Source organism: Panicum virgatum, chromosome 9N (assembly GCF_016808335.1).
Source record: "Panicum virgatum strain AP13 chromosome 9N, P.virgatum_v5, whole genome shotgun sequence".
In the NCBI taxonomy this organism is placed as follows: domain Eukaryota; kingdom Viridiplantae; phylum Streptophyta; class Magnoliopsida; order Poales; family Poaceae; genus Panicum; species Panicum virgatum.
The window spans coordinates 1003829-1018236 of NC_053153.1; the positions used below are offsets into that span (position 1 = coordinate 1003829).

The 14408-nt window shown below is 46.0% G+C and overlaps 2 protein-coding genes and 1 pseudogene across 4 annotated transcripts; 1 reads left to right on the forward strand and 2 right to left on the reverse strand.

The window, feature by feature from the left end:
- Positions 1-47: 47 nt before the first annotated feature.
- On the reverse strand, positions 48-3315 carry LOC120687450 (actin-related protein 2/3 complex subunit 4). Of its 2 annotated transcripts, none has more exons than XM_039969448.1 (8): positions 3136-3315; positions 2825-2890; positions 2652-2704; positions 2064-2091; positions 1286-1360; positions 920-1024; positions 534-623; positions 48-374 (listed from the first exon to the last, which is right to left on the reverse strand). In XM_039969448.1, exons 1-8 carry the CDS (start codon positions 3136-3138, stop codon positions 285-287), a joined length of 510 nt encoding a protein of 169 aa, XP_039825382.1. In that variant the 5' UTR covers positions 3139-3315; the 3' UTR covers positions 48-284. The 2 variants fall into 2 exon arrangements, with proteins under 2 accessions (XP_039825382.1, XP_039825383.1); XM_039969449.1 differs by having other exon boundaries at positions 3054-3297.
- A 478-nt stretch (positions 3316-3793) lies between these two features.
- LOC120687394 lies at positions 3794-7610 on the reverse strand (annotated as a pseudogene). Its single transcript, XR_005680708.1, has 10 exons — positions 7353-7610; positions 6944-7253; positions 6664-6843; positions 6036-6125; positions 5452-5559; positions 5076-5129; positions 4848-4962; positions 4593-4750; positions 4169-4264; positions 3794-4057 (listed from the first exon to the last, which is right to left on the reverse strand). The product of XR_005680708.1 is annotated as a kinetochore protein NUF2 homolog (transcript).
- A 4059-nt stretch (positions 7611-11669) lies between these two features.
- LOC120687375 (purple acid phosphatase 15-like) lies at positions 11670-14228 on the forward strand. The gene is made up of 4 exons (XM_039969347.1): positions 11670-11859; positions 12009-12882; positions 13133-13541; positions 13628-14228. The coding sequence occupies exons 1-4, from the start codon at positions 11745-11747 to the stop codon at positions 14042-14044; spliced, it is 1815 nt and encodes a 604-aa protein (XP_039825281.1). The 5' UTR covers positions 11670-11744; the 3' UTR covers positions 14045-14228.
- The last annotated feature ends 180 nt before the right edge of the window (positions 14229-14408 follow it).

Below are 14408 nucleotides of genomic sequence, written 5' to 3' on the forward strand. Positions count from 1 at the left end.
ACTTGGCCCATAGACGCAGCTACGACAACTGGCCCATACATGCAGCAAACCAAGAATAAGCTGGCACTTCTCAAAATAACCAAATCGCCTCATAAGTCAATTGTTAGCTACTAATCAGGAGCTCTGGAACCAAGCACACGTCCTCCACAAGGCATTTACAAAAGCTCTCGTCCAACAACAAAAATCAGGGTGAAGAAACAAAACCTAAGCTGAGCAGCAGTGGCATACTTACAGGCCGCGATCATGACGTTTCTCAGCACTGTACTACTACTATCGCTGAGTCATCATATGAACTGCTTCAAAAATTCAGTCGCCACAAGCCGGCCGCGGGTGTTTACTGACAGCTTCAACTCACTGATCTCCTTGTCGATGTCCTGAAGTTCATGTAAGAGAACAACGATGTGAGTATGCGTATATGCCAACATCAAGTACAAATGTATGAAGTTTGCATCTAACAGGCAAATGTAAAAGTGACAAACTAATGTCAAAGGAGAACAATCGGCTTTTTCTTGTTAATGGAGTACTATTCTTACCTCCATAAACTGCACGATGAAATCTATGAGCTTGTGCTTATGCATGTCCTCGCAATGGTAGTTTGTTATCAGAAAACTGATATCATAACCCTGAAATATAAACAATTCATACATAGCCAGCAGTTCACTCATAAACAATTGGAAATTTGGAATTCTGCAATTAACAGGAAGGGCAAACATTCATATTGATAGGACTGACTGGTCACTACGTGGGGCAATGCCAATATAGGACAGATGGAATTATGGAAACCAGTACTATAAAGGTCAGCAGAACCATTATTCAGTTGTCTACAATACCGCACTGCTGTACCCCTCCCTTTGCCTAGTTCATGTTTACTAGGGAAAATAACTAACCTACTGCAGACATAAAGCACTACTTGCGATACCTGAACTGGTTTTCTCCTCAACACTTGGAATGCCTCTGCCCTCATTGATAAAAACCTAAGAAATTTCTTTGCAAGAATGTTTTCCAGTTCATCTGCTTGCTTAACCTGTCAAATCAATCAGAAGATTTGAATATATATCTTCAGATGACAAATGGTTACCTGAAAAAACGTAGTAAAGACATGCAGATGCACCATAAATTGTGCCATTGGGTTCACCTTTTTAGGTTTCAGTAGGAAATATTTTTAACAATTTTGTTACCAAAGTATACAGCTATGACACAAACAAATCACTGTAAATGACATGTTAAGCTATAGCAGTACTGAACTCATAGCCATAGAAACACCCGACAAGGATCTCCACAGTACCTTCATGCTTATACGGATAGAGTTGATTGAAGTCTCTATTAAACATTTTTCTGCTTCATTGCGGCATATGAGTACCTGTACACAAATATGGACCATGAATCACATATGGAAATACTGAGCAAATATTTTAGATGTTCTCCCACAACTAAGGATATAATAAGTAAAGAGATCATGTAGGCAGCATCTGCAGGTAAACAGCCAATGAAATTGTTTTGGCAACAACTGAACAAACGTTGAGAGGAATCTTGGTAAATTGCTCGAACAAATATCAATAGCCATTTTTTTCCTTCAAAAAAACATAAATGGTAGAAAAAATCATGGCAGGAAGAAAGAAGATCCTGCATTGAGTAATCAATCTTAAATTTACTTAAGCATGATAAAAATGAAATAGTTTTTTTTCAAGAAAGATAAAGATGAAATAGAGCCGTTCGTGATTCCTAGCGCAGTATCCTAAAAGAGCGCACTTGTTAAAAAGGGCGTACCCAGTGCCGTAGGCTTCCCGCACTGTGCGGGGTCTGGGGAAGGGTTGTCTTTAAGCCCCAAGCCTTAATGCCTTACCCACACAAATGTGCATAGGCTGGGGCTCGAAAAGAGCGCACTTGTTACAAATAAAAAAAGAAAGGGCTGCCATCAATATTTAGTTCATACGTAATGACATACATGGTTATGTTCATTCCAAAAACAAAATGAAATACACGGTTATGGTTTCCAAAATAAAAAGGCAATAATGAAGAATTGTAAACTGAATTTTAGATGCTGTCAGAGATGTCTTGCTCACCGGGTTCAGTAGAAGTTCAGGGCTTGTCCTGTGAATAAAGAATTAAAATTGATGATGGATTAGTAAATGCAAAAGGATCTACTCACTTAAGCTGCAAGAAAACATGTGAAAATGAATGTAAAGTGGAAAATTGACGAGCCAAAAGAATGGCACTACTACTTATAGAAGTCGACATGGAATCAGATTACGTTTCCATAAAGTTCTTGGTTCGAGAGAAATAATACAGACAGGGACATCACAAAGAAGTAGGCAATGGGGATGGTTTTCTTTTAGCGTTTGCAATCTGCACTCTGTGAAGTTAATCGAGGAAATTTATTCATATTTCTAGCATGACAAGAATTCTAGAGTAAAAGGGTTTGAACTTAAAGTGCACCAGAGCCCAGAAATGCGCCAAAGTTGAAAAGAAACAGGCATGTGTTACTATGTGACAGGAGCAAGGTTTCTAACGTAACATGAGTAACATGACGCTGGCAATAATTTCACACACTGAATAGCATTGCGCTAACAACTCTTTGGAGCATCGGTCGGACAAATGTGGTGCATCACAAAACAAAATGGCTGAAAATTCCTGTTTGCAGCATGACTTACTTGAGCTCCACCTCTGGCTTGTTGTGCCTCTCAACTTCTTGGCAAGGAAAATTCTAGCGGCAAAGCAAAAACACAGATCACCTAGGTTATGCTTGTGATGGATTGAGAGCAGCAGGATGAGCAATGTACAAGGAACGGCAGGTACTTGTGGGAGAGAGTCGAGCTGAAAGTACCTGGAGGCACATCGCCGCCTCCAGAGTGTTCCGGATGCAAGTGAGGTACAACCGCAGCGTATTGGCCTGCCAAAAAGGCCCGAAATGAAGCGCGGTCAGCTTAATAAGCCAATCCAAAAATATTTTGCTAGCAGTTAGGCCGAGAGACACAGAGGTGGCTAGAGGCAGCGTCGATTTTAGATGAGAAACCAAACCTGCTAGATTGTGCTCAAAAAAAAAAAAACCAAACATGCTAGATCTCACGGTTGAGGTAGAGACCGCGTTGCTCCGGAAGGGGTAAGGCGATTGGTGGAATCAAGGTGAGTGCTTACCATGGTCGGCGCGGCGGCGAGGGCCTCGGGGTCGGTGTGCCTGCCGGGGGCGGAGGGATGCGGTCGAGGAGAGAGCGGTGGTGGGCGGCGTGGAGGTGAGCGCGGCGGTCGGGAACCGGTTGTGAGGGAGGGTGGGGAAAGGAGAGGCGGGACGGGACGGGAGCCGAGGGAGGAACAGTGGGTCTGGCTGACAAGCTGGTCCCACCAGTCAGGGAATTGGTACCCCAACCCGAGTTTGTCAAATTCAATTCCTAAACGTCGAATTCAGATTTTTTTTCAAAAATTTTAAAAAATACCGTCAAATTCAAATACACCCGAGGCAGGCAGATGGTAGTAGTTGTAAACAGTTTTGTAAGCCGTAAAACGTATGCGGTTTGCTTTAGCGGACGAGCCTGAACTATGTTCATTGTTCAACGAAATTGACAAAGACCCGCTTCGCTTCGTATTATATCGACATAAATAAAGCTTATTGGCAACTCGACCCCGAACCGAAACTTGGACAGAATCGTCGACTGGGAGGATCTGTGTTGCTTACTCAGTTTGGTGTGGACTGTGGAGGGGTTGTGGCACAGCAACAACAATCCAGAGAGACCATCATTCCCATTGGCTGACCACTGACCAGGACACCAGCTCCGTCACCATGGGCAGTTCAGCAATAAAACGCTAGCACAGCAACCAAACCACATTGCGAGCATACTGGAATGGCTAGAGCAGCATGGATCGAGGTGCAAATGCTGTCCAAAATCCAAAATCCAGTCGAATATACACACACAAGGGGAACAGCACTAGCTCAATTACTACGACCTATATACATCCATCATGCCATATCGTCACATGAAGCGACACACTGGCCTATAATGGTCATACTCGCTTCGTCAACTTCTCTGGCGGAACGATCGATGCCGTCCAAGTACAGGTTAGCCTGGAGAAAGATTGATTTGGTTATGCCAGCAGCCAACCTCACGGAAACAAGTGCTCCTTATTGACTAGTATCTTTTTAGGAAATCAAACATCCTTCTAGCTAGGGACGTACCATCTCGCAAACTTGCCCAAACGTGGCAAAGATTTCCTCTCGTTTTTTTCTGCCAGCAGCCCCTACCGCATCAGCTTGGGAGCGTAAATCAGCAGCCTGCGTTGTTCACAGATAGGCGGACAGTATGTCAGCAATCTAAAAGAGGAACGATAAAACAAATAAAGAAACAGGATGACAGAAGCCTACAGGCTTTGGTAATCAAGTACTAGATGAACAGCTTTTCAAAAAAAGTACTAGATGAACGGTTAGCCTGTTTCTGTTCTCTACCTTCTTGATTTATAGAGCCCACAGCTACTAATCAGCCTCCAAGGTATCATCAAAGGTAATATGTAAAGCAGTAAACATTGGATGCAGCAACACATGCAGTGTAATTTCGAAAGGATTCTAATTTCAACAGCCGAACAAATCAGGAGAAAAGCCTCACCTTTGCAACTTTCTCCTCAGTTTCCCTTTCCCTATCTGCAAGGCAATTAAGTTCTGATTCAGCTTCAGATTTCAGTGCAGCCATCTTCTGTTTATTCTCTCCGATTCTTTGGTCCTTTTCTTTCTCCTTTGCCTTGAGCCGGTCCTCGGTTTCATGTACTAATCGCAAGATGTTCGAGCAAAGTGATGTGATGAGGATATTGAACTAAGAACTGGCTGAACAGTACTATAGCAATACAAAAATTAGAAGTAAAACCTTTTGATCGCCATTCATCAGCTTTAATATGAAGGGTCTTCATCTCCAAACTTTGATCACTAATCTTGGCTTTGAGTGCTTTAACCTCCTTCTCAGAAGCTTTAGCAGAAGTGCTCTAGCAGGTACGATATATTTTGAACATTCATTGTTAGAACAATATGACTCAAGCGTGCAATCAGCCGGGGGAATACATTCTTGCATACAAGAAAGGTTTGCAGCTACTCTTACCGTTTCATGTAGAGCATCAATTTTAGAGAGATGCTTTGATAGTTTCTCACAGACCTGCAAAATGAAGATACTTATCATGCAACTGCATCAATGGAGTATCAAGCAATAAGAAAGGTGAAGCCCAACATGGAACAACAATAAATGTCAAATGCTTCTTCTGATTTCAGCAAGGCCCATCAGTAGAAGTAAGAAAACAGTGATATGAAGTTGCATGCATAACTAAATGGGAACTCAAGAGAACCAGAAAACACTATTTTGCTAGCACATGATCTGTAACTTTTGTAAGAAATTAGAGCAAATTCCACTATGAGATTGTAACAAGTGTGAGAAATTGTTGTGCCAATTGGCATAAAAAAGTGTCCATCATAAAGAGTACCTTTGTATACATCTCAAGAGCATTGGTTTTGTCCTGGACTTTATGCATTGCCATCTTCTCCAAGGTCTTTAACTCATCACGGACTCCTTTCTTCTCCTCAAGGTTTTTCTTCAATAGAACATAAAATCCATAGTTACTATACCAGCTTGCACAAGTTGCAGATTAGCTGATTGAGGTACATAGTTCAGATCCAATCAATTTGACATCGTATGCACATCGAAAAGACAGGCATAGCACATAAAGAAATGACCACCAGTGATTCAATGGACAAATGCACATTTTCTAAACAGACGCAAGAAACAAGGTAGAGCATCCTGTGATGATTGCTCTAGCAAGTAAAAGAAATAATTCATGCATAGTTTGCCAAGTGATAAGGTCAATCTGACAGCTGAAAGAATGGCAACATCCTTACTAGTCAATCAGTAAGGAAAACCATGGCATGAAAGTAATTCTGGACCTACAGGATTCCTTCCATGAATGGAATCTTCAGGGTTTTAGCATAGTGATTCTAATAAAAATATATCAGTTTCCTGACAAACTTTATGCCTGCCACAAAACATAAATAAAAAAACAAAATGGCCTACCTGAAACTTTTCAGGGGACTGAACGATTTTGGATAATAGCTTTGAATTTTCTTGGGAGCGTTTCATCAACTCGAAATCAGCTTGGGAGATCTGTCAACAAAAAAAAAAGCAGTGCATGCAACATTATGAAGTGTTACTTTGAATAGAGCACCAACATTCCAGTTTAATTTGACGAGCCAATGTCCACATATGAAGAGTAAAGCGGATGCAGCGAAATACCAATTATTAGTTACCTTCTTGGTATTGAACAGAACTTTTGACCATACGACTTATCAGCTAATTTCATTGGTAACTCATACTACTTCCTAATTGCCCATGTTGTAGGTGCAGACTTAATATAACATGTTTGGTTACATGGATAACAATTTATTGACATAAATTATCAGCAATACCCACAAATAATGTAGTGGCTAATAACAAACTACTCAGTGTTGTAATTAAGGCAGCAAGCTAGAAGTGAGAAGATTATTACTGACAGCAGCCAGCCAAAACAGGTTGGTAGCTTGCAGGAGGTTCGAAATTGTTTTAGCATGGATCACATGGAGCATTAGAATAAAAAAATACCAAGGAAATCCTAAGCACCGTCTAATAAAGGAAGAAAAAGGAAATGCAGGACAGGAATCCGCACCTTGGCAAGGATCCCCTCTTTCTTTTCATCTATGGACTTTGCTCTGCCTCGCAGCGCCAGCTGCTTTGTGTTGTATTCTTGAATCTTCTGCTTGAGGGCGTTGACCTCCGCCTGGAGCTGCTGGACGGCAGGCTCGTCCATCTGCTCCTTGGACGCATGATTCTCTTTCACCTTCTGGAGCTGCATGAGGGGAAAAACGAAAAAAAAAACCGTAGAGAGGAACTTCCCCAGGCAGAGAAAGGCGGAAAGCGCGAAGAAGAAGCAAGGACGGGAAGGAGACCTCGGCGATCCTAGCCTTGCCCTCCGGGAGGCGCTCGTCAACGCTGGAGAACTCTTCTGCGATGGGGTTGAGGAGGGCGAGCTTCTCGTGCCTGAAGTGGAGGTAGTTGACGATGGCGCTGAGGATGTAGACGACGCGGCGCGGTTCGGGGCGGGTGAGGTCGCGGAACGTGAGGCCCCCGAAGTGGATGGACTCAAGGACGTCCCGTGCCCTCCCGTAAATGCTCCTAAGGCCTATGGCGCCCATGTGGTGCTCCGGGTTGTCGAGCTTCTGCAGCAGGTCGAACCCTAGCTGGTCGTCGGGGTCGTCGCTGCAGAGCGAAATGCAAACCCAAATCCAGCCCAGGTGAGAGGGAGAGAGGTGGAGAGGGGAGCAGCGGAGGGCGAGGGTTAGAGCGGCGGGGACGTACCCGACGATGGTGGCGAGGAAGAGGGAGAGGACGCCGGGGAGGAGGTCGAGCTGCGGGGGTGGCGATGTCCTCGGCGCGGAGGTTGGCGGTGGGCGCGATGCCGAAGGTGCGCAGCGCCTCCGCGAGCTGAGCCGGCGTCATCTCCGGGAAAGAGAAAGTGGACGCCATTTCCTCCGCGGCGGGCGGTGGGGAGAGCAGCGGCGGCGAATCGGAGCGGGTGGTCGGCGGCGGCGGTTTTGGTTTCCCTCGCTGCTTGGCTGAAACTGAAACACAATCCTCTCCAATCGTAGGGAGGTTTTCCGTTGACAGGCCCAGGAGCGGTAAGAGGCGAAATCGGCCCAGTACTGATTTGATTTCTGTACAGCCCACGAGCACGGTAGGCCTGCTAGCAGGACTGGCCGAGCTATAACAACGAGCCGAGCCACTACCGATGCGAGCTGGCTCGATATCCAGCCCTACTGGGAATGAACCACTCAGATCAGAAAAATTTGCGCATGATAACAACATTGGTTAAACATCTCAAGAGTTCCTTGTTTTTTCTTCCCAAACTTTATTTGTCAACTCTCAAAATAGGGATGGGAAAGAAAAAAGAGTCTATTTCCAACACTTTCCTTTTTTTCTAACAATAAAAAATTGCGGACCGCATCGTTTAAGCCCCCGTGATTGATCTCCAGCGCCTCCATGCAGCCGCCCGCCGCCTCCTGCAGGCAATCGCTGCCTCCTCCACCCGACCGCCCCTCCTCCCTACAGCACGTTGGCGGCCGCGGGTCTAGAAATCTAACTATCGATATTTATACTATAAAAATTAAAATAATTAAAAACAATTTTTATTAAGATTAAGCTCACCGTACCCCTTACGGAGGCCCTACTTATCAGGCTAAAAGGTGTGACGAAAGAGAGGGAGAGATTGATTTCGTCAATGTGTTCCACCAAAATCCTATTACATTTTACACCAGCGGTTTCATATACCCACCTCTTGTATCCACATATCACTTTTCTTTAGCACACACATATTTTTCTTGGCATATTCATTGACCCATAATTCACGTCATTTTTTCTTTTAGAAATATAATAATTGCCATCATTGTTTATGGAAAAAAAGAAAAACATGTATTATTTTTGGAAGAAAAATAAATGACATCATTGCTTGATGGTTTTGGAAGAATATTAATTGACATCATTCTTTTATGGAAGGAAAAGAAAGTTGTGTATTATTTTTAGAAAGAAAATAAATTGCATCATTACTTGATGGAAGAATAATAAAATATGTGTTTGTGGCACGTACATCTTTCCTAGTACTATAACAGTTAAAACAACTTAAACTCTTTCTCATCAAGATTAGGCTCATCGTATTTCTCACGGAGGCCCCCACTTGTCAGACCAAAAAGTTTGTCGAAAGGGAGGGGGAGATTGATTTCGTCAATATTTTCCACCAAAATCGTATTACTGTTTACACTATCAATTTTCTATACCCATCTCTTATACCCCCATATTACTTTCCTTCGAATATAACTGTGCGAGTTTCGATGTAGGCTAAGCCGGAGCCGATGAACACGAGCTTATTTGCCGACACGGAGAAGTGGAAGAAGGAGCCGGTACTGCTGCTGAAGTCCGCGGCAGCAGCAGGATCAAAGGGGGTTGAGTTTCTTCTTTCTCTCTCTTCTTTTTTTCTTCCTCCCCTTCTTCCTTATTTTTTCTCCTAAAAATAGAGGAGGGACTCAATGGGGGGCTACATTGTTTGTGGAGGTCTAGGGCCCCCCTAGACCCATCGCTAGATCCGCCCCTGTTGGCCGTGCTGTCGGCCTGGTCACCGGCCATGTCTTGGTCAGCTGTCGTCATTCTCTCCTGGTGGTTCAGAAGGATGTCGTCCATGAGCCGGAACATCTCCAGCCATTGCAGCCCGCAGTTCAGAAGGATGTCTTGGTCAGCCCGCGGCGCAGCAACAAATGGTGGAGGATGATGGCGCCAAGAAGAAGGGTGGCGCAAGCGGCACCCGGGCGCGCGGGGTAGAAGCCGCGATGAAAAAACAGGGCTGGAAGGGGTGATAGGGAGGAGGAATGGCATGCCTATTTTTAAGCACATGAAAGAGGGATTTGCTAATTGCTAAGTGATGGGGAGGATAGAGAGCTATTGGAGATAGTTTTTTCTTTTTCCTAAAAAATAAGGATGGGAAAGTGAGATTAGTAACTCTTGGAGTTGCTCTTAAGAGTGTTAATCAGTGACCTTTTAGTACATCTCCAACCTTTTAATCTTAAAATTTTGTACTATTCTTTCAAAATAAAATCTTATTTCGAAGAAATAGTACAAATTTTAAATTAAAAAGGATTGCAAGTGCACTTAAAGATCACCAACTGACATCCTTAACTTAACATTGGTGTAAACGAATCCTATACTACAAAAGTTGAAACAACTGAAACTCTTTCTCACCAAGATTAGGCCCACCGTACCCTCACGGAGGCTCCATTTGTTAGACCAAAAGATTTGACAAAAGGGAGGGGGAGATTGGTTTCGTCAATATTTTCCACCAAAATCCTATTATTTTTTACACTAGCAATTTTCTATACCCACCTCTTGTAGCCACATATTACTTTCCTTCGAATATTACCGTGTAGGTTTCGATGTAGGCTGAGCCGCAGCCGATGAACACGAGCTTATTTGCCGAAACGGAGAAGTGGAAGGAGCCGGTAGTGTTGCTGAAGTCCGCAGCAGCAGGATCAAAGGGGGTTGAGTTTTTTCTTTCTCTCTTTTCTTTTTTTCTTCCTTCCCTTCTTCCTTATTCTTTCTCTAAAAAATAGAGTAGGGACTCAATGGGGGGCTCCATTGTTTGTGGAGGTCTAGGGGGCGGAAGCCCCCCTAGACCCATTGTTAGATCCGCCCCTGTTGGCTGTGCTGTCGGCCTGGTCGCCGGCCATGTCTTGGTCAGCTGTTGTCATTCTCTCCTGGTGGTTTAGAAGAATTTCGTCTATGAGCCGGAACATCTTCGGCCAGTGCAGCTCGTGGTTCAGAAGGATGTCTTGGTCAGCTCGCGACGCAGCAACAAATGGTTGAGGATGATGGCGCCAAGGAGACGAACGGCGCGAGCCGCACCCGAGTGCGCGGGGTAGAAGCCGTGACGAAAAAACAGGGCTGGAAGGGGTGATAGGGAGGAGGAATGGCATGCCTATTTTTAAGCACATGAAAGAGGAATTTGCTAATTATTAGGAGATAGAGAATTAGGATAGGGAGCTATTGGAGATAGTTTTTTCTTTTTCCTAAAAAATAAGGATGGGAAAGTCAGATTAGTAACTCTTGGAGTTGCTCTTAAGAGTGTTAATCGGTGACCTTTTAGTACATCTCCAACCTTTTAATTTAATATATTGTATTAATTCTTTCAAAAGAAAATCTTATTTCGAAGAAATAGTACAAATTTTAAACTAAAAAGGATTGCAAGTGCACTTAAAGATCACCAACTGACACCCTTAACTCAACATTGGTGTAAAAGAATCCCTGCAACTATTCTAGTTTTGGTGTCCGTAACACTGTTTAGTTTGCGAAAACTTTTAGATTTTGGTAGTGTAGCATTTTTGTTGTTATTTGACAATTAATATCTAATTATGGACTATTTAGGTCTAAAAAATTCATCTCGTCGTTTACAGTTAAATTATATAATTAGTTATTTTTAATTTAGTTGTATTTAATGTTCCATATATATATTTGAAAATTTGATATGATATATATTGTAGGAAAATTTTTGGAACTAAAAGTGGCCTAAAGAAAATATGTGGCATGCACAGCGGTGGATGAGACGACGAAGGGGGTGTTTAGAAACAGGGACTTCAAAAAAATCCTAGGGACTTCAAAAAAGTCATAGGGACTTTTTAGTATTTAGAAGTATTAAATAAATATTAATTATAAAACTAACTGCAGAACCCTGGGGCTAAACTGCGAGACGAATCTAATGATGTATCTTAATCTATGATTAGCGAATGGTTACTGTAGCATCACTGTAACAAATTATGAATTAATTAGGCTCATTAGATTCGTCTCGCGAAAAAGCACTCAGCTGTCAAAAAAATATTTATAAACAGATTTTATTTAATACTATAAAATAGTAAGATTCTTTTTGATGTGATAGGGACTTCTGAAAAAAGTCCTGGAGCCAAACAAGGCCGAAATTGACCAAAACTGCTGCTGGCCTGGTGCTAGGCTAGGCTACTATCGGATTCGGACAAGGCGGCTGCCTGGTGCCATGTGACATTAGGTCGGGTCGCTAGTATCCTAAACTGGGAAGGAAGCAAAGCAAAGCAAAAGCATGGAGCAAAAGTATGATGGATCGTCCGGTCCGTCGAGGTGCCCACAGTCCACACCGCACTCTATGACGCTAGTCTATCAGCGCCAGGCAACTTTGTTCGGATGAGGAAGGGGGGCTGCCTGGCTCATTCTCATGGGTCGGCGGCGCATCTTCCTTTGGTGCCGCTGGAATATTCCTTGCCATCCACAGCAAGCCGCCACGGTGCTGACGTCACCGGTATGTATCGTCTTGGAGCTGGAGCTGCAGCTTGCTTACCCCCGCCGCCGCAACTGGGCCGGGCCGGCCGTCCTCCAGCTGCCGCCGGCCGCATCTTCTCTTCTCTTCGACTTGGATCGTGCGTGCCTTATAAATTTCTTTCCAAATAGGAGTAGATCCCAGCCACCATCAACACTACCTGTCGCGGCGCTTAGCTCTATTGCCACGGAGCCCGGCGGCGAGGGCGCAGGAAGCAGCAATGCGCCGGGGGCGGGGCTCGCTCCTCCCGCTGCTGCTGCTTGCGGCGGCGGCGCTTGCGGCCGCCGAGCCGGCGTCCACGCTGTCCGGGCCGGCGCGCCCGGTGACGGTGCAGCTCGGGGACATGGGCCACGCGGTGGACCTGCCGGATACGGACCCGCGGGTGCAGCGCCACGTCACGGGCTGGGCGCCCGAGCAGGTCGCCGTGGCGCTCTCCGCCGAGCCCACCTCCGCCTGGCTCTCCTGGATTACAGGGGAGTTCCAGATGGGCGGCGCCGTCAAGCCCCTGGACCCCAGCACCGTGGGCAGCGTCGTGCGCTACGGCCTCGCCGCCGACTCCCTCCTCCACGAGGCCGCCGGCGAGTCGCTCGTGTACAGCCAGCTCTACCCCTTCGAGGGCCTCCGCAACTACACCTCCGGCATCATCCACCACGTCCGCCTCCGAGGGCTGGAGCCCGGGACCAGGTACTACTACCAGTGCGGCGACCCGGGCATCCCCGGCGCCATGAGCGACGTCCGGGCGTTCCGGACGATGCCGGCCGTCGGGCCCAAGAGCTACCCGGGGAGGATCGCCGTGGTCGGGGACCTTGGCCTCACCTACAACACCACGTCCACGGTGGAGCACATGGTGCGCAACCAGCCCGACCTGGTGCTCCTCCTCGGCGACGTCTGCTACGCCAACCTCTACCTCACCAACGGCACCGGAACGGACTGCTACTCGTGCACCTTCGCCAACTCCACGCCCATCCACGAGACCTACCAGCCGCGCTGGGACTACTGGGGAAGGTAATCAATCAAACTTAATTACCAACAAAATCAGACTCTGCTTTGCCTTTGATGAGCGAGGTGTCTGTCTGAAACTCTCAACATTCTTTTCTTTCTTTGAAAGAAGAAATCTCTCTCTGAACATTCTTTCTTTGAAATAAGGAAAACTGCCTCTGAACATTCTTCCTTCAGAACCATATTCAGATATAGTAATTAATTTGTTCAGAATGCTTAATTCAGAGCTGAGAGCGAGATGGCTGTCGTGGTGCAGGTTCATGGAGCCCGTGACGTCCAGCATTCCGATGATGGTGGTCGAAGGGAACCACGAGATCGAGGAGCAGATCCACAACAGGACGTTCGCGTCTTACAGCTCCAGGTTCGCGTTCCCGTCAGAGGAGAGCGGATCCCTGTCCCCGTTCTACTACTCGTTCGACGTTGGTGGCATCCACTTTGTCATGCTCGCGGCGTACGTCGACTACAAGAAATCAGGTGAGCAATACCGGTGGCTGCAGAAAGACTTGGAGAAGGTGGACAGGTCGGTGACCCCGTGGCTGATAGCCGGCTGGCACGCGCCCTGGTACACCACCTACAAGGCTCACTACAGGGAGGCCGAGTGCATGAGGGTGGAGATGGAGGAGCTCCTCTACTCGTACGGCGTCGACGTCGTCTTCACCGGCCATGTAATTACCACTGTCTGAAAACTTCACTTCACTTGCCTGAAGTCTGAACAATGTTGTTGGATGGTCACCGATCATGTCACACGCAGGTGCACGCGTACGAGCGATCGAACCGGGTGTTCAACTACACGCTGGACCCGTGCGGCCCCGTGCACATCTCGGTGGGCGACGGCGGCAACCGGGAGAAGATGGCGACGAGCCACGCCGACGAGGCCGGCCACTGCCCGGAGCCGGCGTCGACGCCGGACCCCTTCATGGGCGGCTTCTGCGCCTCCAACTTCACGTCGGGCCCCGCCGCCGGGAGCTTCTGCTGGGACCGGCAGCCGGAGTACAGCGCCTACAGGGAGAGCAGCTTCGGCCACGGCATCCTGGAGGTGAAGAACGAGACGCACGCGCTCTGGCGGTGGCACCGCAACCAGGACCTGCACGCCACCGTCGCCGACGAGGTTTACATCGTCCGGGAGCCCCACAAGTGCCTCGTCAGCTCCACCAGACTAGCCTACTGAACTCATTGATTGATTATTTATTACCTCGTTATAGTTGGTTTTATTACCAATTTTGATATTCAAAGCAACACTCGGATCAAATTTGAGGGGCATATTTAGCTATATATTTTGTCTTCAAATAACCATTTTACAGAATTATTCTAGGATCACTTTTCTCTTTCTCTATAAAAAAATAATTAGCAAAGCTTCTTCTCGATTAAATGCTGTGGAAATGGAAATGCTGCGGAGCTCTGCCAAACAGTTGCCTCTATATATAAAAATAGTTGGCAGTGCTCCGCAGCATTGCCAACTATTTTTATATATAGAGAGGCCTTCTTTGAAAATAAGAGAAGACTGAGAATTGAAGACAGCCTTGGTGAAATTT

Excerpts from the sequence above, each read along its gene's own strand:
- LOC120687375 (XM_039969347.1), top strand. The coding sequence starts at position 11,745 with ATGAGGAAGGGGGGCTGCCTGGCTCATTCTCATGGGTCGGCGGCGCAT. Across the intron at positions 11,860-12,008 it reads CCACGGTGCTGACGTCACCG|GAGTAGATCCCAGCCACCAT; the intron begins GTATGTATCGTC and ends CTTTCCAAATAG. Across the intron at positions 13,542-13,627 it reads ACGTCGTCTTCACCGGCCAT|GTGCACGCGTACGAGCGATC; the intron begins GTAATTACCACT and ends TGTCACACGCAG.
- LOC120687450 (XM_039969448.1), bottom strand. Across the intron at positions 2,092-2,651 it reads AAGCCAGAGGTGGAGCTCAA|GACAAGCCCTGAACTTCTAC; the intron begins GTAAGTCATGCT and ends CTTTATTCACAG. Across the intron at positions 624-919 it reads TGAGGAGAAAACCAGTTCAG|GGTTATGATATCAGTTTTCT; the intron begins GTATCGCAAGTA and ends TTTATATTTCAG.